The sequence below is a fragment of the Acomys russatus genome, chromosome 21, assembly GCF_903995435.1.
Source record: "Acomys russatus chromosome 21, mAcoRus1.1, whole genome shotgun sequence".
In the NCBI taxonomy this organism is placed as follows: domain Eukaryota; kingdom Metazoa; phylum Chordata; class Mammalia; order Rodentia; family Muridae; genus Acomys; species Acomys russatus.
The window spans coordinates 24,046,243-24,069,196 of record NC_067157.1 but is presented as its reverse complement, the minus strand read 5'-3'; the positions used below and the strand labels follow the sequence as shown (position 1 = coordinate 24,069,196).

General features: G+C 44.2%; 1 protein-coding gene across 7 annotated transcripts in view; it reads right to left on the bottom strand.

The window, feature by feature from the left end:
- Window positions 1–16,437, bottom strand: part of Tpd52l1 (TPD52 like 1) — a 97,312-nt gene extending 80,875 nt beyond the window's left edge. For 2 of the 7 annotated variants that reach the window (XM_051164374.1, XM_051164375.1), the window contains exon 1: window positions 16,137–16,437. In XM_051164374.1, the coding sequence (XP_051020331.1) occupies window positions 16,137–16,155 (19 nt within the window). In that variant the 5' untranslated portion in view covers window positions 16,156–16,437. The remainder of the gene's footprint in view (window positions 1–16,136) is intronic. The other 5 variants (XM_051164377.1, XM_051164373.1, XM_051164379.1 and 2 more) reach the window with 5 other exon arrangements.
- Window positions 16,438–22,954: the final 6,517 nt, after the last annotated feature.

Below are 22,954 nucleotides of genomic sequence, written 5' to 3'. Positions count from 1 at the left end.
TTGGGGGGGTGTTGCATCCACAAAGGTGCTTTTCTTTCTTGGCTAAGAGAAGAATGACTTAACCCAGAAACTGCTGTGTCCCTTATCATTTCGCACAAATGTCTTGGCCTCATGATTAAGTCTGGGTTTAGAGAGGGTTATAGATGCCTAAGCTGCCTAGAAAGCACAAGGGTCGTGCAGAAAACACAGATGCCAACTCCAACAAGTAACTCCAATAAGTTAACCTGCATGGCAGACTTGAATAAAGCGCCAGAAAATGACTGGCAGTCTTCGTGAAAAGCTAAGTCGAATCTGACCCAAGTATATAGGAATTTTAATCTGGCAACATAGCTGCTCTGTTCACATCCAAAGACCTTCTAGGTCTGTGTGATCCGGGTGGAATATGCCATACACCTTTAATCCCTCTGGGTGGCATACAGACACACCCTTTCACACACGTTTAATCCCAAACAATGATGTCTAGTTGAGGGACAGACAAAGTGATAAACCAGAGAAAGATTTGACAGAATAGGATATGCCCAACTCTCCTAAGAACAGCACAGGAAAGAGAGGCTATTTAAGAGAGCACAGGGAGAGGGAAGGGGCAGCTGGTTGAGTTCAGTTTAGTCAGCTAAGTTCAGTCAATTCTGGCAATTCAGAGCACTTCAATCAGTTCAGTGCAGAGGAGGTGATTTGAGCAGTCAGTTGGGAGTCAGTTCAGTGAGTGCAGTTGCGTTCAGCAAGGAAATGAAGGTCTGTTGAGTGGAGTTGAGGTCGGTGCAGTGAAGTTCAATTGAGTAAGTGCAGAGGCCAGAGAGTAAGAAGGAACCAGAAGATTAGAACAGATGGCCAGAGTTAGTTTTAGGCCAAGAAGAGCAACTCAGTGAGGAGCCAAAAGAAGTCAGATTGAATCAGTCAGCTTGGAGAGTTTGAGCCAGAACACAAGCAAGCCAGAGTTCAGAAACAAAACAAAAACCAACAAACAAACAAACAACAACAACCAGAAAAGGGTCAGTTATTCAGCAGCAAGCCTCTGAGATGAAAATTACATCTCAGAAACTTTTACATTTCAGTGTTAAAACAGCAAGAAGGACAGACTCAACATACAGACAGAAATGAAACGCTTTTCAGTTACCCCTTAGATACCCCATAGACTCCAATGAAGAGTCAATGTATTTATCAAAAGTAGCCTTCAAGTTTCTACAAAAAACAGTCAAGGCAGCTGTTACTATAGCCCTTGTGTCAGATGTGTTATCTGTAGTAAAGCAAAGGAAAACTAATAGTGTGGTTTTCAGCTGTGGCACCTACTAAGAAAATTATTTAAAAAAAATTTTTTTTATTAATTTATTCTTGTTACATCTCAATGGTTATCCCATCCCTTGTATCCTCCCATTCCTCCCTCCCTCCCATTTTCCCCTTACTCCCCTCCCCTATGACTGTGACTGAGAGGGACTTCCTCCCCCTTTATATGTTCATAGGGTATCAAGTCTCTTCTTGGTAGCCTGCTATCCTTCCTCTGAGTGCCACCAGGTCTCCCCCTCCAGGGGACATGGTCAAATATGAGGCACCAGAGTACGTGAGAAAGTCATACCCCACTCTCCACTCAACTATGGAGAATGTCCTGTCCATTGGCTAGATCTGGGTAGGGGTTTGAAGTGTACGGCTTGTATTGTCCTTGACTGGTGCCATAGTTTGAGTGGGACCCGTGGGCCCAAATCTGCCTATCACAATGTTCTTCTTGTAGGTTTCTAGGACCCTCTGGATCCTTCTACTTTGCTATTCTCCCATGCTTCTCTCATCTAGAGTCCCAATAGGATGTCCTCCCCTCTACAGACTGGGAAAAGATCTTCACCAGTCCTACATATGACAAAGGTCTAATATCCAAAATATATAAAGAACTCAAGAAATTAAACACCACCAAACCAAATAACCCAATTGAGAAATGGGACTCAGAACTAAACAGAGAATTCTCAAAAGAGGAATATCAAATGGCTGAGAAACACTTAAAGAAATGCTCAACCTCCTTAGTCATCAGGGAAATACAAATCAAAACAACTCTGAGATTCCATCTTACACCCATCAGAATGGCTAAGATCAAAAATTCAAGCGACACCACATGCTGGCGAGGATGTGGAGAGAGAGGAACACTCCTTCATTGCTGGTGGGAATGCAAACTAGTACAGGCACTTTGGAAATCTATCTGGTGCTACCTCAGAAAACTGGGAATAGGGCTTCCTCAAGACCCAGCTATTCCACTCCTTGGAATATACCCAGAAGATGCTCCAGCACACAACAAAATGATTTCTTTAATTAATTTATTTGTTCGCGAGATGGTTCAGCAGTTAAAGGCTAGTCTCACAATTAAAAATGTAAGTTAGTGATTTTTGAGTTAACTAAAAGCAAGTAAAGGAAGAGGACCTTGGGTTTTATAGCATGTTGTTGGGATATTTTGTTTTATTTATGCTTGTTTGGTGTTTTGTTTTGTTAGGACAAGAGACAGAGACAGACACAAAGACTGAGAGGAGAGACAGAGGAGAACGGTACAGAGGGACAGAATTGTTAGAAGGACTATGATTCTGCTCTGGAAGGTCACCTCACATCTGAGTTGATTCTGGGGCCTCACAATAACTTTTTGTAGTATGAGGGTTTCCCCTGGTAACAGTTCTCACTTGTCTTTGTCACTTGTAGCCATTTCAAATCTGACTACTTTGGTACACGCCTTTAATCCCAGCACCCAGCACCTGTGAGTTTGAGGCCAGCCTCGTGTACAAAATGAGTCCAGGACAGCCAAAGCTACACAGAGAAACCCTGTCTCAAAAAAACCAATAAATAAATAAATACATAAATAAATAAATCAAATCTGACTACTTTTTGCTTGGCCTAATCACAAGGGACCCATCACTATAGTCTGTAAACATGTCGGCCTAATCCGGTATTCCAAAACAAGGCTGTGGAAAGAGTACAAGGCTGTGGGCAGCACAACATGTACAGCAGACCTTTAACAGGTATCTGGTTAAGGGCCAGCAGTCTATTTGCGCTCTCTCCTCTTGGTAGGGGTTCCTGCCATCCTAAAAATGTCTGAGCACGGTCTTGTCTTTACAAGAAAAGAGAAAGGAAAACAGAGGACAGATTAATAGGGGAACTAGACACTTTGTTCTTCTTGGAGTCCTTCTGTGATTGTGCCCTCACGCTGGCACAGACACCTAGGGCAGCCAGGCTGTTGTGCACCATGAGGAGACCAGCCCAAAGAATTGAAGTGTTGCATGCAGGAAGATTTTTGGCAGATGAACCCTAATCTCAGAAGAACAGAAAACCGGAAGTCTTTTTTTTTTTCTTTAAGTGGGAAGAGGCTAGAGAATGGGTTCCAAGTTTTCCATTTCCTTAGGTGCTTCGTTTAAATCATCCCCCCCCACATTTATTTTTACCATTCATGCAATTAGCTGATACTGAACAAAGACAGTAGTAAGAGGCAGATGATTTTAGTGGAGCTTTGAGAAACCAAGAGATTTTCAAGTGACAATCATGGCTTCATTTAGTCTACAAGCACTCCCTGAACCCCAATGAGATCGTCAGGCTCTATGTTCTGGAGCTAGAGATTAGACAGTAGCCACCAAATTAAAGTATCTCAGCCTTTCAGAACTTCCCTGTGAGAGGTGTGGGAAGAGAAAAATAAACAGAGTAAATTAAACATATAGAGCATATTAAGTGGAGTACAACTGCAAAGAGCAGGGGAGGGAAATACGAAGTGTGTGTATGCATAGGGCAGAAACAAGGTGTAGTGCCGAGAAGTGCCAGGACCCAGCTGTCAATTACATTTACAGACCACAAGGGTGGCTCCCAAGGGAATTCCACAGCCTGTCCCCTCTTTCCACATGGGCTTTTGGTACCACATTGCAGTTTCTGCTCACAGCAACATATATTCATTTTCTTTTCAGTTTCTGTAGGTCAGAAATTGGGGTACAGCTTAGTTGAGCCCTCTGTTCAGAGTCTCATCAGGCAACAACCTAGTGTCAGGGTTTGCATGGTCACTTAGCAGCTCAACTGTGGGAGACTATACCCAAGGCTCATACAGGCTGTAAGGAGACTCACTTTCCCAAAGCTACTGAAGGGCCCAGGTTTTTGCTTTCTCAGCTCCTAGAAAGGCTGCTGCCATTTCCACAAGCTACCCCATAGTTCCTTTGGCAGGTGAATTTCTACAGTATAGTTGCTCACTTATCTACTCACAGAGAGGGCCTCCAGTCTGCGAAGCCGGGCTCTTTACTAAGTAACATGAACAGGGGGGACCACACCTCAGCATGCCTGTCACGGTTTATTGGTTGGAAGGAAGCCATAGTCTTGCCTACGCTCTACAGAATGGGATGTGGGGGAATAAAACACAAGTCTGAAGACACAAGGACTCAGCAGGATTCAGCCTGCTACGAGCACTGGCTGGTGCTCTATCCCAGACCATGTACCAAGTTAAGATTTAAAAAATGAGATGGCACACAACAGATATGAATATGGAGAGACTTATTTGGAAAAAGGGAAATGGAGGGGAGTTAGGAATTGAGTGGGCCATGGGGGTAGGGGGAGAGAGAGAGAGAGAGAGAGAGAGAGAGAGAGAGAGAGAGAGAGAGAGAGAGACTGACAGACGGAGGGGTGGCGATAGGGGAAGGGTACCCTTAGAAAAAGTACAGGAATAAGTGAGGCAAAGTAAGAGAGCAACAAATAACAGATGGTAGGTTTGTCCTTTTATCCTGCGTCCCTGGCTTTGCACACCTAGTGGTGGGTAGGTGATGATGTCAGAGGTTGCTAAGCAACCTAAGGGCAGGTATGCTAACATTGGGTGCATTCAAACATCAGTGGCTCATACCTTCAAGTTTGCATTTCTAACAAGCTGCTTGGGGAGGCCCATGATATTGGTCAAGAGAACACACTTTGAGAACTAGTTCCTAAAGCATAGGTTCCATCTACTTCTTCTAGCATCCCTATATCAGCCAGCTCTTCATCTCCCCTCAAGCCTATGCACGGGCTTTTCAGCAACAGGTTCTGCCTATAGGGAGCGAATGTAAACCTGGCAACACAACAGAGCTATTTGACCAGGAAACTGGATTTTCAGGAACCTTAGGACATGATCTAGAAGAGAGAACAGAGGCTCAAGGTCAGCAAATAAAGTTCTTACCTTAAACAAAGAATTACCCAGAAGTAGGTGGATGTGGAACTAACAAAAAAGGTTCAGGAATTCTGAAAGGCTAGATTTGACCCTACTTCCATACTGAAAATGAGCTGTCTAACTTCATGGATGATGACCAAAACAAACAATGTCTTGGTTGGCTAAAGCCAAAAAACAGTTTACTACACCTAACAATAACAGCCGTCAAAAATAACATCATTGCACTAGTGTTCCCTGAGCCCTGATCCCGAAAAGGCTGCTGTAATCAATTGACAAAGGCCAGGTCTGTCTGCTTACACAGTGGTGTGTGCTACAGGTGAGTAACACTGAAATTAGAAAGCCTTGATTTATATAGCAGCTGCAAGTATGTTCCATATCTGTCAAAAGCAAATAACCCTGCCCTTAAGGAAAGTGGTTTCTGTCACCCAGAGCTCCACACAACGGGACAGATAATGAAAATGAACCATAAATTCTCAGAAGATGAAATATGCATAAGCTTGAGATTCCAATGAAGAATTGCCTCCCAACAACAGGGCTCTAGCTGCCAGGTCTTAGGGTCATGCTGAGAGTATAGAAAAGGAGCAAAGGAGGAGGGAAAACAGTTGAGGAGGAAATCTGAGGAGTAGAGAGAGAAGAACTCGAATGGTTCTAAAGAGAAAGCAATGAGAGTGAAGAGTGAGAGCATCAATCTGATGACCTCTGTTGAGACTTCAGGACCAAAGACAAGCCCGAGAAAAACCAAAGAGACCAATGGCCAGGATGTCCTGGGAGGACAGGAGACACACTGGTCCATCCATCCCAGAGATGGATAAGCAGGGGCACAGGAATAGCCACTCCAGTCTAAGTCTATTTATTTGAAAACAGGCGTAGTATTCCACACTGGAAATCTACACATCATATCTGAGTCAGACATGCAGACATAGCAAGTAAACATTTGAAACTGACAAGGTCCTGAATGAAAAAAATAAACTCTGTGGTGGTTAACACTTAGATGGGATCCAAAGGCATAGTTTATAAAGAGATGAGTGTGGGCATAGAGGAAACACAAGCCAAGGCTTGAGTCTTGGGTATGCCAAAGAAGAGAAGGTTTGTGAAGGAGAGAGGAGAGGGGACAGGAGAGTCTCAGATACTGAAAATCAAAGGAAGGAAGTGATGACAGTAGTCAAATATGACAGGGCTGAGGTGTCGCATGTGGATTGGGTGTTGAGAGAAAAAGAGAGGAGAAAAAAGAAAAGGGTACAAATTCATTTTCCCTAATCAAATAGAAACCAAATTTATAATTATTACATAAGAGCATTACGAAACATTCAATTTCCTCAGCCTTGTGGGCTAGACAAAAAGAACAGAAAAACTCTGAGGACAGAGCTCTGCCAAGTTGGACACAGTACACAACCTCTGAAGACAAGAGATGTTTGACCCTGCGCTGTAGGGCTTTATCGGAGGGGAAGGGTGATGCAGCTCTATGATAGTCCAGCATCAACAGAACAGTGGCACTGAGCTCTATGATGCAGCTCTATGATAGTCCAGCATCAACAGAACAGTGGCACTGAGCCCTATGATGCAGCTCTATGATAGTCCAGCATCAACAGAACAGTGGCACTGAGCTCTATGATGCAGCTCTATGATAGTCCAGCGTCAACAGAACAGTGGCACTGAGCCCTATGATGCAGTTCTATGATAGTCCAGCGTCAACAGAACAGTGGCACTGAGCCCTATGATGCAGCTCTATGATAGTCCAGTGTCAACAGAACAGTGGCACTGAGCTCTATGATGCAGCTCTATGATAGTCCAGTGTCAACAGAACAGTGGCACTGAGCCCTATGATGCAGCTCTATGATAGTCCAGTGTCAACAGAACAGTGGCACTGAGCTCTATGATGCAGCTCTATGATAGTCCAGCGTCAACAGAACAGTGGCACTGAGCCCTATGATGCAGCTCTATGATAGTCCAGCGTCAACAGAACAGTGGCACTGAGCTCTATGATGCAGTTCTATGATAGTCCAGCGTCAACAGAACAGTGGCACTGAGCTCTATGATGCAGTTCTATGATAGTCCAGCGTCAACAGAACAGTGGCACTGAGCCCTATGATGCAGCTCTATGATAGTCCAGTGTCAACAGAACAGTGGCACTGAGCTCTATGATGCAGCTCTATGATAGTCCAGCGTCAACAGAACAGTGGCACTGAGCTCTATGATGCAGCTCTATGATAGTCCAGCGTCAACAGAACAGTGGCACTGAGCTCTATGATGCAGCTCTATGATAGTCCAGCGTCAACAGAACAGTGGCACTGAGCTCTATGATGCAGTTCTATGATAGTCCAGCGTCAACAGAACAGTGGCACTGAGCTCTATGATGCAGCTCTATGATAGTCCAGTGTCAACAGAACAGTGGCACTGAGCTCTATGATGCAGCTCTATGATAGTCCAGCGTCAACAGAACAGTGGCACTGAGCTCTATGATGCAGCTGTTTCCTTATCTTTGTGTTATGAACTCCTTGGTCACTAGATTCAGTAGATTTAATGGTGCATCTACAAAACGTGGGGCGAAGCCAGATATGAGGGTTTTTACCGTTTCCTCTTACCAGAAAAGGTCATCAAAAGCTCGATTTATATCTAACTAAGATTTTGGATGGCAAGATAGAAAGTCATAGTCCTTCTTATAATTAGTATTCTTGCTCAGCTCTCTTAAGGAAGGAAATCAGCAACTCTATAAACAAGTGAATTCAAAACACCATGATGTGACTCCCATTCCCTTCAACTCTGCATCTCTTCCAGCTGTTCAAAACAAACTTTGCCTGTAGCACCCGTACCCTCGAGCCTCCTTTAACTACCCTTTAACTACTCCTTCAAGAGAAAAAACAGGGGACAGAGTCTTTATTTTCCTCCTAGCCTGCCCTGTGGAGTTAGGGAAATTATCTTTCCTTGATGTCCAAAATGAATCTATTTTGGAAAGTGGAATGTTGAGAAATATACACCCTGTTTGTTGGTTTGCTTGCTCGTTTGTTTGTTTGCTTGCTTGCTTGCTTGCTTTTAGCTCTCATTTCATTCATGTGTAGAGGAGAAATTAAAGAAAAACCACAAATGTCCAACATCCAAACTCTAAAACTGCAGAGCTGCCTCCCATGCCTGTCATCTCAAAATTATCTTCTCTTTCAAATGAATCAATTCTGCTTCCTAGATCCTCCTGATAAGCCTCTCTTGGAGAGAGAGAGAGAGAGAGAGAGAGAGAGAGAGAGAGAGAGAGAGAGAGAGAGAGAGAGAGAGAGAGAGAGGAAGAGAGAGAGAGAGAGAGAGAGAGAGAGAGAGAGAGAGAGAGAGAGAGAGAAATAGCTGAAAGAAAACCCTATTTTGCAATTTCCCAGGATTTGAAGAGGATCCCACATTTTATGGCAATTTTAGGCATTTTAAGGCAGAGAAAATGTAATTTGTCTAGGATATAAATAACCACCGGCAGCTTTGGAGATAGGTCTAACACACTCACATATGCTCAGCCTAGAGAATTTTTTGGTTACAGTAAAGAACCAGTCTTGTCACTTACAAAAAAAAGAAGCAATTTGTTGACCACTAACAGTATTATAGATTTGTGGTTTTATTCTGGCAATTTTGCTTCTTATATATCAGAGTGCAACACTTACCCACCAAACACACTGTGAGAAACTCTTTAAAATGCATCTTTACCTGAGGACGGGAAACTCCCTTTAGACTCAGTTTTATTCAAATACATCAATGTGACTTGTTGCCTTCCCCAGGACATCAATCCTAATTCTTAATTGAATGCATATATTTTAAGTAAATTGCATCATATTCTGTAGACATTTGACGGAATGCAGCATGACATGCTTGAAATATCTACATATTACTGTCATTTTTTCACATGTTCTTAATTGCATCATAGCTCAGTAAGTTTAACAAGAGGCTTCCAAGTACCACTGGGAGAATATTCCAGAACAGTGGTGATGGTGAATATCTGCATACACCGAGAGCGAGCCAAGTGGGTGGCAGAGGCAGATGCCTCTTTCTTCACTAGACACTTTAGACCACAGTCACAAGCACTGCTAGTAGCCTAAGTGGCAAATAGTGTTTTCTTTTTTGTTTTTCATCCTTTCATTAGGCATTCAACTCTCTTAAAGTAAGTATTTGGCTAATATGCATGTGGGTGATAGTAAAGGAACATAACATTTTCACCTAAACAATTATGTATTATAATATTCATGAGGCAAAACAAAATCTTGAAGCGGGTTACTTTTTAGTTAGTCCTAATTTTAGTCAGTGTCTGAGACATACAGATCCCATGTTCCAGAAATAAACCCAAATATCCCCATAACTTTTAGTTTCTTTTAAAAGTACAGAGACTGAGCATCTGGAGATGGCTCAGTAAGGAAAGTACCTGCTATTCATGCCTAAAGACCTGGATTTAGGTCCGAGTGTCAGGTGATAGATAGGTCAGCCAGTTGTAACCCCAGAGACACAAGAGAAGCGATCAATCCCAAAGGCTTGGCAGACAGTCTAGCCTAAGTGGCGAGCCCCAGATTTAAAGAGTGCTCCTACCTTAGAAAATACAGTGAACAGTGATATGCTCACACACATGCATACACTCATTTATACACACACACACACACACACACACACACACACAAATATGCACACACTCATTCATACACACGCAAGACAGAGAGAGGGAAACAAAGTAAAAAAAAAAACACACTGATATTATTAGATATGGGCAAACAAATGGAACATTTAAACTATTTAAACTGACTATTCCTAAAGCTAGCAATAAAATTCTGTACTATTTCTGTGAAGCACATGATGAGCGATATAATGGAAATCTTCCTTCTGTACTGTAGGCCAATAAGCTTCTAACCTCAGCCATATTAAAAGCAATATTCTCAGCCAGGCGTGGTGGCACATACCTGTAATCCCAAAACTCAGGGAGGCAGAGATGGGCAGATCTCTGTGTTTGAGGCCAACCTGGACAGCCAAGGCTACACAGAGAAAAACCAATATTCTCAGAGGTCTCTGGGACACTGAATCAAATTCCATGACCTAGACACTACCCACAGAATGAATAATGCAATGAACTTCCGTCCTTTGAAAGCTACTCCAAGCGTATAGAATATAAAGGAAACACATTATGTGCAATTGGTGCACTGCATGCTATGCAGGCAGGAGGGGATGCTACAGACAGTAACTAAAACCTCAGGGATGGAGTCAAATGAATTTCAAATCCAGCCTCTGACATTTTTATTCAAATTTTAAAATATTTTGAGACTTTCATACATGATTGCTGTACCTAAATTATTTCTACCTCTCCCCCTTTCAACTTTCTTTTCTGCTTCTCACACCCTCTCAAAATTTTTACCTCCTCTTCTTAAATTATTAGTTATAGATATAGATATCTCCTCCTGAGTCCATTTAGTGTTGCTTGTATGTGTTTGGGTCTGGCCACACAGGACTGGATACCCTCAGTAGGAGCTCAGCCCTGGAGAAAATGGATTCTTACTCTCTCAGAAGCCACTGATTTCCTGTATTCCTCATTTAGGTGTAGGCCCTGTAAAATTCCCCCATCCACACTGGCATACTCCAACATTTCTAAGTTTCCTGAGATGAGGAGAGTTGGGTAACCATCCTGTAATTCTGCATCCTTACCTAGAAAATGAAAACAGTATTACCATCATTGTAAGTCTAATGTACTTTTTAATAACCCAATGATTCGTTTTCAATGTACACAGTGTAGAACTGGGCATAACAAGTCTAAAATATCATCATCATCATCATCGTCATCCTCTGTGTGAATTAGTTCTAATCAGCTTTCTAAAAATCCTGTTGGGATGGAAATAAACCATCTTTTAGCTCTATGAACAATTGCTCATAGTGGTGAATTCTTCTTCTTCTTTTTTTTTTTTTTTTTTTTCCTTTTTGGTTTTTCAGTGTAGCCTTGGCTGTCCTAGACTAACTTTGTAGACCAGGTTGGCCTTGAACTCACATCAATCCTCCTGCCTCTGCCTCCCAAGTGCTGGGATTAAAGGCATGAGCCACCACATGACACCCATTGGAGTGCGGTCGAGTCACACTGAGACACAGTAGAGTGACCTGGGGAAGTGTGTACTTCAGATTCAGTGGAATTGCAACTGAAGATTGTCTTTCTCACTTCATTTCTGGCCTTCAGTTTTCCTGTCTGCAAGGGGGTTAAAAAAGTAGAGATACCTGCCTTATGGTGTTACCACACGTTTCCACAAAATCATGCTTAGCCTGGTCTTGGCATGGGCTAAAAGTACAGAGCACCGTCAAGCACCTTGCATAAACTAATTCACTGAAGCTTCCTGAGGACCCTAGAGCTGCCAGCTTCAGTCCACACGTGAAGAAGAGAAACCAGCACCTCACCGGAACCAGCTGGAGACATATTTCCTTGATTCTAGGATTCCCACCACTACAAATGCCCCCAATGCCTACTGGAACCAAGGCTATTTAGACAGATTTAGCCAGGTGAGTCCTTAATGCCATCACAGGCAGAGGCTCACCACCATCAGGATGGGGATGGCACTGTGACTTCAGAAGCAGAGATTGCTGACACAACCAGGCAAGACCAGCAGCCACCTGAAGAGGCAAGGCATGGCTTCCCAGACTAGCCCTGTCAACTCTCTCACTTTGTCCCTCGGCTGTCTACAAGTGGGCTATTTTCAGCTGCAACGTTTTTAGCAATTTGTAATCCTAAAGAAACTAAGGCAGCTGGTAACTTAATATGCATGGGTTAAACAAAAACAAGGTTTTCCTTTTAGGGGAAAAAAACCCTGGGAAAGACAATAAAAATATAGTTATTTCAATTTAGGGAAATAAAACATTAAGACAGTTGAAAGGGATCAGGACCTTTCTTTTTTTTAATGGCTGCTGCACGGTTCAGGAGCATGCTCCATCGCTAGCCAAATTTTCTTATTCTAGGTGTTTCTCAATTTAACTCTGAAGTTATGCCCCAAAAACACACAAATTGAAAATGCCATATAATGAGAAGAATTTGAGGCCATTTAAATTATTAACCATCATAGCTTAGCACCACAGCTCACTGTAGTGTGCCAGTTGTTCCCCATGTCATTGGTGGTAGACCAGAAACTGTAGCTGGCTGCCATAATCTAGGATCAGAATACTGTGGGCCAGTCAGCACTCCTTGCTGTGACAAAATACTTGAGGAAACAACATTCGACAAGAAAATATCACTCAGGTTCATGGTTTCAGCAACTTTGGTCCTCGGCCAGCCTGCTCTATTGCTACTGAGCTGTGATGGGGTAGAATGTGGCTGCAGTTAGGACACCTGTGGGACACAGTTGCTTCCTTCATTGCGAGCAGGAAGCATAGCAGGATTCCATTCAATGGAAAAGTCTCCCCGTGACCCACTTCCTTATCAGGGTCCCACTTCCTACCAACTCCCAGTACTGTCAGCAGACTACGAAACCATCAAGAGGTTAACACATTGATCAGACTCCAGTCCTCAGGACTGAACCACCTTTCAGTGATGGCAAACGCCATAGAGAAATCAAGGACTTGACACCTGAGACTGCAGGGAGATAATTCATATCAAAACAATAATAAATACTGTACTGAACCATAAGTCCAAGATCAAAATGAAACTTTTCATACAGTGCTGGGTGCCCATCGGTTTCACACCATTGTAAAGTTGGAACACCGTCTTCACCAGAAACACACTAAGTCAGAGACTGAGCATCGACTGTGTGAAGGCAACCGTGTCCCGCCAGCAGTGCTGTGCTCCTGTGGGTTTCCCACACTCCTCTACTCGCCAGCCCATTCTCACAAACTCACTCACACATAGTCCCCCTGTCACCATCCTGCCAACTCCTTAGCATGCCTTCTTGCTTTTCTGGAAGTAATTTGACCTTTCCAGAAACCCAAAGAATGTATTTGAAGACTTTCACTCCCAGGAGATTTTCATAGACCTACTTCTGTATTTCTGAGCCACATGGATAACCCGTATCTGTAGCACCTGTGTGCAACAAGGGGCCTCTACTCACTGGAGACCAGCCTAATCTCATACACATTTGCTTTCCTTTAGACTTACAGGCAAAAAGAGGGGGGGAAAAAAAGGGAAGAAAGATAAGCTATCTCCACTTCAGAAAACTCTGAGGTAAACCACAGGGAGAAGCTTACGCCTTCCCAGGGTTATTTTAGAAAACTAAGAGCAAATACTCCTTTTGTGTTCAATGCACTTCCATCCAGCCATGAGGGCAGGGGTAGAGTGGGGAGGGGGGTTTTAGAGCAGCTGAAGAGGCAGTTATATCCTGAGTTTTCTCTTTCCTTTAAAAGTCAAGGGTTTGAGTTGGGATAGGCACTAAAAACACCAACTCTGCCACTCATTGCCTGTTTATCTCAAAACAAGGTATCTAGATGCTGCCTCATTTCCTCTGCAAAATGGGAACGGCAGCTCTACACTCATAATCTGAGTCAACGCCTAAAAAGTATTGAGACTAGAGACAGGGACAAAGCAAACAGCCTAAGCTATTTTGACTATTGACAACTAGGCTGGAAGTCTGCTCTCGTTGTATGGCCCACTTTCCTGCCACTAATATGTGATGATTTTTACATGCTAATTTGTGGCGTAAGTGCCAGGTTAATATCCATCACATCCTCTGCTGTAAGTTTCCTGAATAGAAACCAAGTCTGGCTGTGCTCTTCCTGATAGTGTGTTTGGAAGAGGAAAGCACCGAGAAATTTGCTCATAGATGTGGCAAGCTAGTCACGTCTGTGGTTCTTAGAGTACAGCGTCATGGAGTCTTCATAATTTGGGTAGGTGCCTTTTTGATTGTTATAATTCATTTCCTACCTCACTGAATTATAGAGTTGTTTGGCTAGTCTCCAAGTATGCTCATGTGCATGCCCCAGGGATGCTGAACTGACTGACAGCAGATTAGCCCAGTAATCAAGTACGGATTAAATAATACTTGGGGAAAAAAACTATCTGAATGTGTACAGACTTTTCTCAGTTGTCATTATTTTCTAAATAAGTACAGTATAATAACAATTTTTTGTGACGTTTGGTTGAATCGGTTTAACAAATGATCTGGAGACTGTTGAAAGTATACAGGAGATGCATAACAGGGGCTAGGCAGATACACAATGGACTTGAGCTTCTTTGAGTTTTGATATATTTTTTCGTGTGTGTGTGTGTGTGTGTGTCTGTCTGTGTCTTCCTGTCTGTCTGTCTGTCTGTCTGTCTGTCTCTCTCTCTCTCTCTCTCTCTCTCTCTCTCTGTGTGTGTGTGTGTGTGTGTGTCTGTCTGTGTCTGTCTGTCTGTCTCGCTCTGTGTGTGTGTGTGTGTGTGTGTGTGTGTGTGTGTCTGTCTGTGTCTTCCTGTCTGTCTGTCTGTCTGTCTGTCTCTCTCTCTCTCTCTCTCTCTCTCTCTCTCTCTCTCTCTGTGTGTGTGTGTGTGTGTGTCTGTCTGTGTCTGTCTGTCTGTCTCGCTCTGTGTGTGTGTGTGTGTGTGTGTTTTACCCAAAGAGACCAGAAGAGGGCATCTGATTCCCTTAGAGCTGTTTTGCAGACAAGCAAAGGTCCTCTGCAAGATTATATATATGTTATAATTCATTTCCTACCTCACTGAATTATAGAGTTGTTTGGCTAGTCTCCAAGTATACTCCAAGATAGCCCTGAGCTATCTCTTCCAGCACAGATTTTGGCTGTCTTTAGTAGGGCCCCGGGAGCCAATTCAGCATCGATACTTAGAGATTAATGCATTCTGATCTGAACATGGGGTTGGGAACTGCCAGTATTGTCAGTATAGGCTTCAGTTCCGACAAAAGGGCATCCACGGGGCCTCTGCTTTTGAATCTGACTAACAACCAAGACTCTCTGTTTACCAAAAGTCTGAAGGAATCTTTCCTATTAAGATAATGGGGGGAGGGGGTAACTGGACGCTATAGCTTTCTGGCAGTACCTTGGCTGATGGGACCAAAGCAGACTATGCTTCATGCTGTTCAGGCTATTGCGATCCTGGCACCAAACCAGCTGAGTGACTCCAGATCTACACAGTGCCCAGAATGCCCTCGTTCGAGACCCTGTTACCCCTAGAACACAAACCCATGAGGTCGTGAACCTCTTTACTTCATTCTTTTATTTTCTTTTAAGGCTTTAATGTATTTTAAAGGGCACCACAGAATTCCTCAGTGTGAAGAAAATTGGTCCTGATGGCGTTAATGCAACTCATTCCTTCTGAGTATTGCTTCCAAAGTGGATTCCTGAGTGCTTTCTTCCTCCCTGTTCCCTCAATCCACGTCTGACCGCCTGATATTTCTAAGATCCCTTTACTCTTATTCTTGAACGAGCCTAGCGTTCTCTGGACCCCTCCAGCGGACACCCTGCGCACACAGAGGAAGAGACCAGCCTTTAATTAAGCCTGGCAACTGGTACAGCTGGAGAGGGAGGGACTCATCCTTGACTGCCGGAAAACCAGGACGCGGTTATCAATCTAGAGGTCAGGGGGGCTTGTGAAGCGCTCTTGCAAAGGCCAATCAGTCCTTGCATTAGCAGCGACACTGGGTCTCCACAAAGCCACCACCTCTCGGCGTGTCCACGTCACCCCCGCCCGCAGTTGTGAACCGAAGGACGCGAGCCCACAGCCGGCGGGAGTCCCGAGAATCCCGCTCCTTCGGGGAGACAAGCGCAGCGACCGGGAGCCTGCACAACAGGTTCTTTGGGCACCTTTCAGGATAAAGAAATGGGGGCAACTGACCGCGGGAAGGGGTAGTACAGACCCAGACACAATCCCTGCTGGCAATCTACTCGGTTTTCGGGTCCCGACCCCTTCTCTGGTCCCCAGCCTCACCGCAAAATCTGAGTTAGGCTAGGGGTGCAAGCGTGATCCCGAAGGCGCGCGTAGGCGCGGGGTTCCGTACGCGTAGGCTGTCCCTGTCCGTCCAGGAGTAAAGTTAGACGCTGAAGGGAGAGCATCTCTCTGCGCGTCCCAGGACCAGACCTCGGGGGGTGACGGGCGAACACCCACCTTGTGCCTGTGCCTCCATGGTGGCCGACGGGGAGCTGAGCGCGGCGGGGAACACGCGGAGTCCTGATAGAACAGATGGGAGCGGTGCCCGAGATCAGAAGACAGCTAGCCCCGCCGCTCGTGTCCTCCTCTCCAAGCGCGCGTGTCGCGAGCTTTGCGTGGAGGGGGCGGGGTACTGCGGGCAGCCACCACTGGCCGCTGCTGATTACCTCCGCCCCTTCCAGTCCACCTGGTCCTCAGAGCGCTGCCAACAACTCCAGGTCGGGCGCCACCTGCCGGCCGTTTTGAGCACCGAGTGGGAGGGTTCCCCCTCCAGCACCACAAATGCCCTGAAAACCAACTGTTAGGTTCCTGGGCGTCCCAGTCCCATATTTTTGTCAACTGACCATCACATAACTTTGTTTTATATGCCTCTTTAAAGAACCTTTGCTTTAAAAAAAAAACTTGCTTGCTTAATGTTATTTAACACTGAGCACAAGGCACTCGCTATAAGTCGGACCTTATATAATGTGTATACTTTCTCTGTCAAGTTCATCACACCTTATTGCACTTAGGGACCCTAGACAGCATGTTAGTGTTGTGCGCGGATCCAGGCTCAAACAAAAGTAAGAAACAAAAACACCAAAATGAGAGCAGAAACAAGGTTAAGCTAAGCACTATGCAGGCCTGGCTGGGGGAGACTAGCCGGGGGGACTACAGGAGTTCAAAACTTATTTGTGACTACAAAAGGCAAAACGAGTGCCAGGTTTGGTGTTACAAGCAAGTCTGAGTGAAGAAGAGCATAGGGACAAGGAAGCTAAGACACACTGACTGGGCACATGTGTTGTTATCCGGAGCCTATAGACTGTGCTGCTGACTGGGTTGGTAGGGGAGTCCTTTTCAAAGAACGCTAACCTCAGTCCTGTGTCAAGGCTTGTTGACGATGTAACTGGAAAGCCAACGGGGTGAGGGCGTCAGCTTACGCCTCAGCCCCATCAGTCTCCACCTACTGCACACCCTAGCTTTTCTCTCAATCTCACAGACTGTCATGAACTACAATCTAGCATTTTCTTATTCTTGGTCTTACATAGTTTGCATTTTTGCATGAGGGGGTGTTAACTCTCTTCCTCTATAATGAAGGAGTCTAGTGTAATTGAAAGTGGTTCTATCGAAGGGCTTCAAGCAGGTTTATAGCTCAGGAAGGATGGGAAGTAATCAATCAATAAGTCATATTTTCTCCATACCCACATTACTCTCAAACATACTGGCTAAAATATGAAGGGAATCATGTACTTTTCCTTGAAAGAAAGCATACTGGTGGCTTTGTGGTACGTACACAAACACGTTTGTGTCTTTGTTTTGTGTTGAAGATCTCACAGATATGTAATCATTTTTATGACATTTACCTTATGACTTTTAGTGAAAGTGACCAGGCAACTGGATAATTAGATCACCTTTAGAGTCTATTCAGTTTACTGGTCTTCTTAATCCTAGAAATTAAACATTGGGCTATAGTTGACTCCCAGCTGTTAAAATGAGCTAAAAATAGTTCCTGACTTTTCAGCTTAAGCTATCTACTGTCATCTGAACTCCGACTCATTTCTGATTGCTAAAACTTTAAGCTACTTCCCCCTAGAATATCTTAGTCATTGTTTTTATCATCATAGGACTTGGACATTCATTCTTTGTGCCAAAATTTTGGTTAGATTCCAAGGCTACAAATGAAGGACACAATTCTTCCCATCCCTTTGGGGGGGGGGTCATGGTCTATGGAAATGGAAGGATAAACAGATCCTTCAGGAAGCAGTGTGAGGTGCTGTGCGAAGCAAGCTCAGAATGCCTGTGTTCACTGCTAAAGGCCCCTCAAATCCGACCCTAGAGAGAAAATTTGTTCAACCTCAGCTGAGTCTTGAAGGATGACAAATTGTCCATGTAAGTTGTGTGACTCCTGCCTGTATTTTGGGTTTTTGTTTGTTTGTTTTTATTGCCACTGTCGTCAGACACCAGATGAAAAGAAACTTAAAGGGAAAGAACTTCACTTTGTCTCAAGGTATGAGGGGACACAGTCCATGATGGCTGAGACAGTATGCCAGAGGATGTGTGTATGCTGTATCAGAAATATGAAGCTGCTTGCTTGTATTTCAGCATAACGGGAAGGGGGTAAAGGGAGTGGGAAGAGGGAGGGAAAGAGGAAAAGAGGGGAAGGGAGGGAGGGAGGGAGGGAGGACCATCAAATGAGGCTTAGTTATAACCCACAAGGCCTTCCTTCCTCACTCCCTTCCTCCTTTACCAGCCCCTCATCTCAAAGTTTCCACGGTCTGGCAAAGCAGCCTTACCAGCTGAAGACTAAGAGTTCAAAACCATGAACTTGAGAGACCATTTTTACATTCAAACCAGAACACCACAGACTGTAGCTTAGCTGAGAGACTATGATTCAAGCCAACGCCTAAGAGGCTTACAGTTGGAACCCTTCCTTTCCCTTCCCACTTATAATCACGGAGTCCCTCAGCCTTTTGAAACCTTCAGCAAGTGTGCTCCTTGTCATCTTAGCTGCCACACATGGGTCACAACACACAGGGGCAGGAATGAATCAGTGAATTCTGGGTCACCCTGGGAGAGTGATCCTGAAGGGACTGTGGTGCCATGGACAGCAACAATGTCCAAAGTAAAGATGACCCACCCTGAAGCAGCTCTGGGCCAGTTGATAATGTACAACTGACAATGAAGGTGCCCATGGGATGTGGGCTGGGCATAGAAATGCGATAAAAGATTGAAAAGGACAGGTTAAAAAAAAAAAATGCTGCTCTGACCCAACCCTAAGTAATACATAGATGGAGATTCAAAGCTTTGGGGTGCCATTAGGGCCCCACTCTGAAAATCACCAACTGCACAGCCTAGTGTATGTTTCTTAGCCTGGCTGTGCGAGCTGTCTGCACTTTGTGGCATCCGCCAATGTGTTTGTTCTCATCCTCCTGCCCCATTGGCACTCAGGCAGCACTGCCTTTCAGCATCCTGAATATGAGGACCAAATGAGGGGCTTTGCATCAATTCTGTGCCTGGGCTCACACTCCAGATAACCTAATTTAATTTATAATTTGAAGGCTCCTTAGGTAATACCGATGTTCTCCCAAGATTGAGAAGGGCTGTTAGAAATTGTCCACAGCAAAGATGAAAGGTACTGATTCTCTAGTTTAAATTAGAAGGCTGCCACTCAAGTAAACAGTCATAGAGAGGAGTAAATGTGAGGAGAAAGAGTGAGGATTTTGGCCTCTAATTGCTGAGGAATTGGAGAAAGCAGAGAGTGAATTAAAGAAGGGCCAGACATGAGTCTGTGTCCCACTGTTTGTCCTTTCTAAGGCCTGGACCTGACGGTTCTATTGCAACCTTCCACTCCTACTTTTAGTAACCCTGTAATACACAGAGTGCTTGTTATAAATTTCCAGACCCTTCAGGTAGCATAGAAAAACAGCTGAGTCATTCCTTGAAGTTAGAGGGAGAGAGATCCAGTTAGAAAACCAAGGACACCCTGAAGGGGCTGGTGAAAAAATAGCTTGTGGAGGCACATAATTGCTCATGGAGAGAAGAGGGCCTGCACAAAGGGAAAGCAAAAGATGTCTAGCTTAGACCTTTGCCTCCCAAGAACTTACTGACCTTACCTGCCCATGACCTGTACTGAGTAGGACAAAAGGACCTGGGGACAGACCACATGAATTCTTGAGGAGGTGCCATCATTGCTTTCCCCGCCCCCTCTCTTCCTGCAAATCTTCCAATTCTGGGGAGGATCAAAAATAGAAGTCCACCAGCCACACAGCTGCCTGTGGAGGCCAGGACAGATGTGTGGGCTTCCAGCTTGCCAGGACCACCAAAACAGAAAACCAAGAGGTGAAGGAAACAGTAGACCAGGAGGACAAACGCTGTGCACTTAGGGCCCACCAGGGTAGGAGGGAGATGCTGGTGAGTAAACAGGTTATCAACATCATCAAGCTAAATAGGATTCACTTGGGGCTTTTCCTGCTCTGCAGAGCCCAACCTGCTCATAGGGCCAAGAGGAGCTGTTGGTGGTACCTAGAAAAGAGAAGGGCAATAGGACCTGAAAATCAGGTTAGCTTTTACTTCATGACTCTCCAACATACACACACACACACACACACACACACACACACACACACAGAGAGAGAGAGAGAGAGAGAGAGAGACAGAGACAGAGACAGAGACAGAGACAGAGACAGAGACAGAGAGTGAGAGAGAACAAGAGAGAATATTTTCTGAGAGAAACTAGATTCGCTTTGAGATAAAGACACCTAAATCATGCAAATGGCATTACAACATAAAACCAAGTGCCCCAACCCACAAAGACAGGTGACTCTGGACCAACTGCCTGAATGACAAGCAATCAAGGGAATAATTATCACAAAGACACAATCATTTCATCATGTCTATCCCTCAGAAGATTGTGAGTCTTCAGCAGACAGGATTTTACATCAAATGCTCTACACAGCACTCAGGGAACCAATTTTGCGTTCTCTAGGTCACTCCAGTATTTCCAGACATATTCACTACTTCATAAAGTATAAGATGTGCAGACAATTCAGAGGATGTAGCACTTCCTTGCTTATTAAAGAGAGGGTATGTAATTGTACTCTCAGGATCATATATACCAAGGGCTACATCCCTAAGACCGCACACTATATAATCACTTTTAAATTGCAGTCTGTAAAGCACACTGGCATTTAAAAGCCTTAAAGCAGAGTTTCCTTGCCTTGCTCTCTCTCTCCACTTTCTGACTATTTCTCTGTTATGTTGTAGGATGTTTAGGGATATCATGGATGTCTAGCCAATAGCAGCTGTAACTCTGTGACAATCAAAAGGGCATGCCACACCTTCACTTCTGACTTGACGTCTCTGAATCATTATGGCTAGAAATGATTACCATCTGCTAAAGGGGCACCTTCAGAAAATGATGTCCTGTAAGCCTTGTGGGACAGCGGTGCCTTCTTTTCCACAAAGAGCTCTTGGAATTCTCCTGTCTCCTGTATCATATAGATGCTTTGTCAACAAAGCCTAAGAGGAGCATTGCCTCTTTAATTTTTTAAAGATTTATTTCATTATCCCAATTGTATGTGTGTATGTGACTGCAGATGCCCTTGGAGGCCAGAGGTATCAGATACCCCCAAGCTGGAGTTACAGACTGTGTATTCAGTTTGACATGGTGCTGGGAACTGACCCCAGGTGCTCACTTTGGAAACACATGCCCTTAAACACTAAGCCATTTCCCCAAAGTTTAGTCCCTTCAACAGCAAGAGAAGAAAGAATGGCTGGGGAAATTGCCCTGGACCAGCATGAGGAAAGTGCTGGGAATTCTTTCTGCTGTTTTGGTTTCTTTTTAATTGAACTTGGGTTTGCCCATAGAAAGGCACACTTGATGCTGACCTTGTTAGTTTCCTCATCTAATCTGCTTTCTTGAGAGATGGGCAGCAAAGAAGATTGGCAGGTTGGTATTATTCAGGCCTTTGGCTAGGAACTGACAATTAGAGGTAGTTTCCCAGATATGTTCTGAGTCTATGCATTTTTGTTTATATCTTAAAATATACTTCCCGCTTACTTTTTGTTACTTTGAAATCATGTTCAAATCTTTAATCAGCACCCAGCATGGGAAGAAGCTGGACCTGGTGGCTCCTGGACCTGAGATCTGTGATCTCTGCTACTTGCAAGGCTGAGGCAGAAAGAGTACAAGTTCAAGATCTGCCTGGGCTAGAGAGTGAGTTCAAAGCCAACCTGAGGAACTTTTCATCATTGGAAAAACACTGGGAGAGCAGAGGATATGCTTTGCGTGCCTAGATGCACAGGGTTTCAGGAAGGCAGAGGAGGAGGAGGATGGGGACCAAGAAGGGGATGGGGAGGAAGTTTATTTTGACCAAGATTAGTAGGTACACAGTATAGTAGAGGTAATGGAAGTAGATATCACCAAAGGAGACCCATACTGATATAATATAAAACAAAAGTGTCTGCCATACACCCCGTGACCCCGTGTTATTTCTTCTTCTTCTTCTTCTTCTTCTTCTTCTTCTTCTTCTTCTTCTTCTTCTTCTTCTTCTTCTTCTTCTTCTTCTTCCTCTCCTCCTCCTTCTCTTCCTCCTCCTCCTTCTTCTTTTTTCTTTCCTTTCCCTTTCTTTCCTTTTTTTTTTTTTCAATACACAATTTCTCTCTGTAGCCCTGGCTGTCCTGGAGCTCACTCCCTAGACCAGGCTGTCCTCAAACGTGCCTCTGCCTCCCAAGTTCAGGGATTAAAGTAGTGTGACACTGCTGCCAGGGTTACTTCCATTCCTTAAATAATGGCTTATTAATTTGAAGGTGTGATTTTCTTACATCTTCAGGATGGCTCTTTGCTGATTGGAGTAGCTGTCACCTGCTCTTTGCCGAGTGGAGGAAAGTTGCTTTAATGGCTTCCCTGCACAGTCTGACCTCTAGATGGATGGTTGTCACTATACCATTCTAAGAACACAAAAACAGAAGGCGGGGTGCTGTTAGATTCTCTTCAAACACCAATATACAGAGATTCAGCAGAGTCCCTATAAGTAACCCTGAAAGAGCAGAGAAAGGTTAAATAGGGCATCACAAAGATTGTTAATAAGATCTTTAAAGAATATCAAAGGAGCTGAGGTACACTTTATTTTGGTGAGTGGAAATATGTTCCCCGTCTTGAAGACAGGACACACATCTATTGTCTATGTTGACAGGACAGATGACAAATGACAATGAAAAATAGCTAAGAATTACCTGCTCGGTACATCAGCCATTTTCTAATTTGTACATGTGACTTTCACACTCTGAAGTAGTCT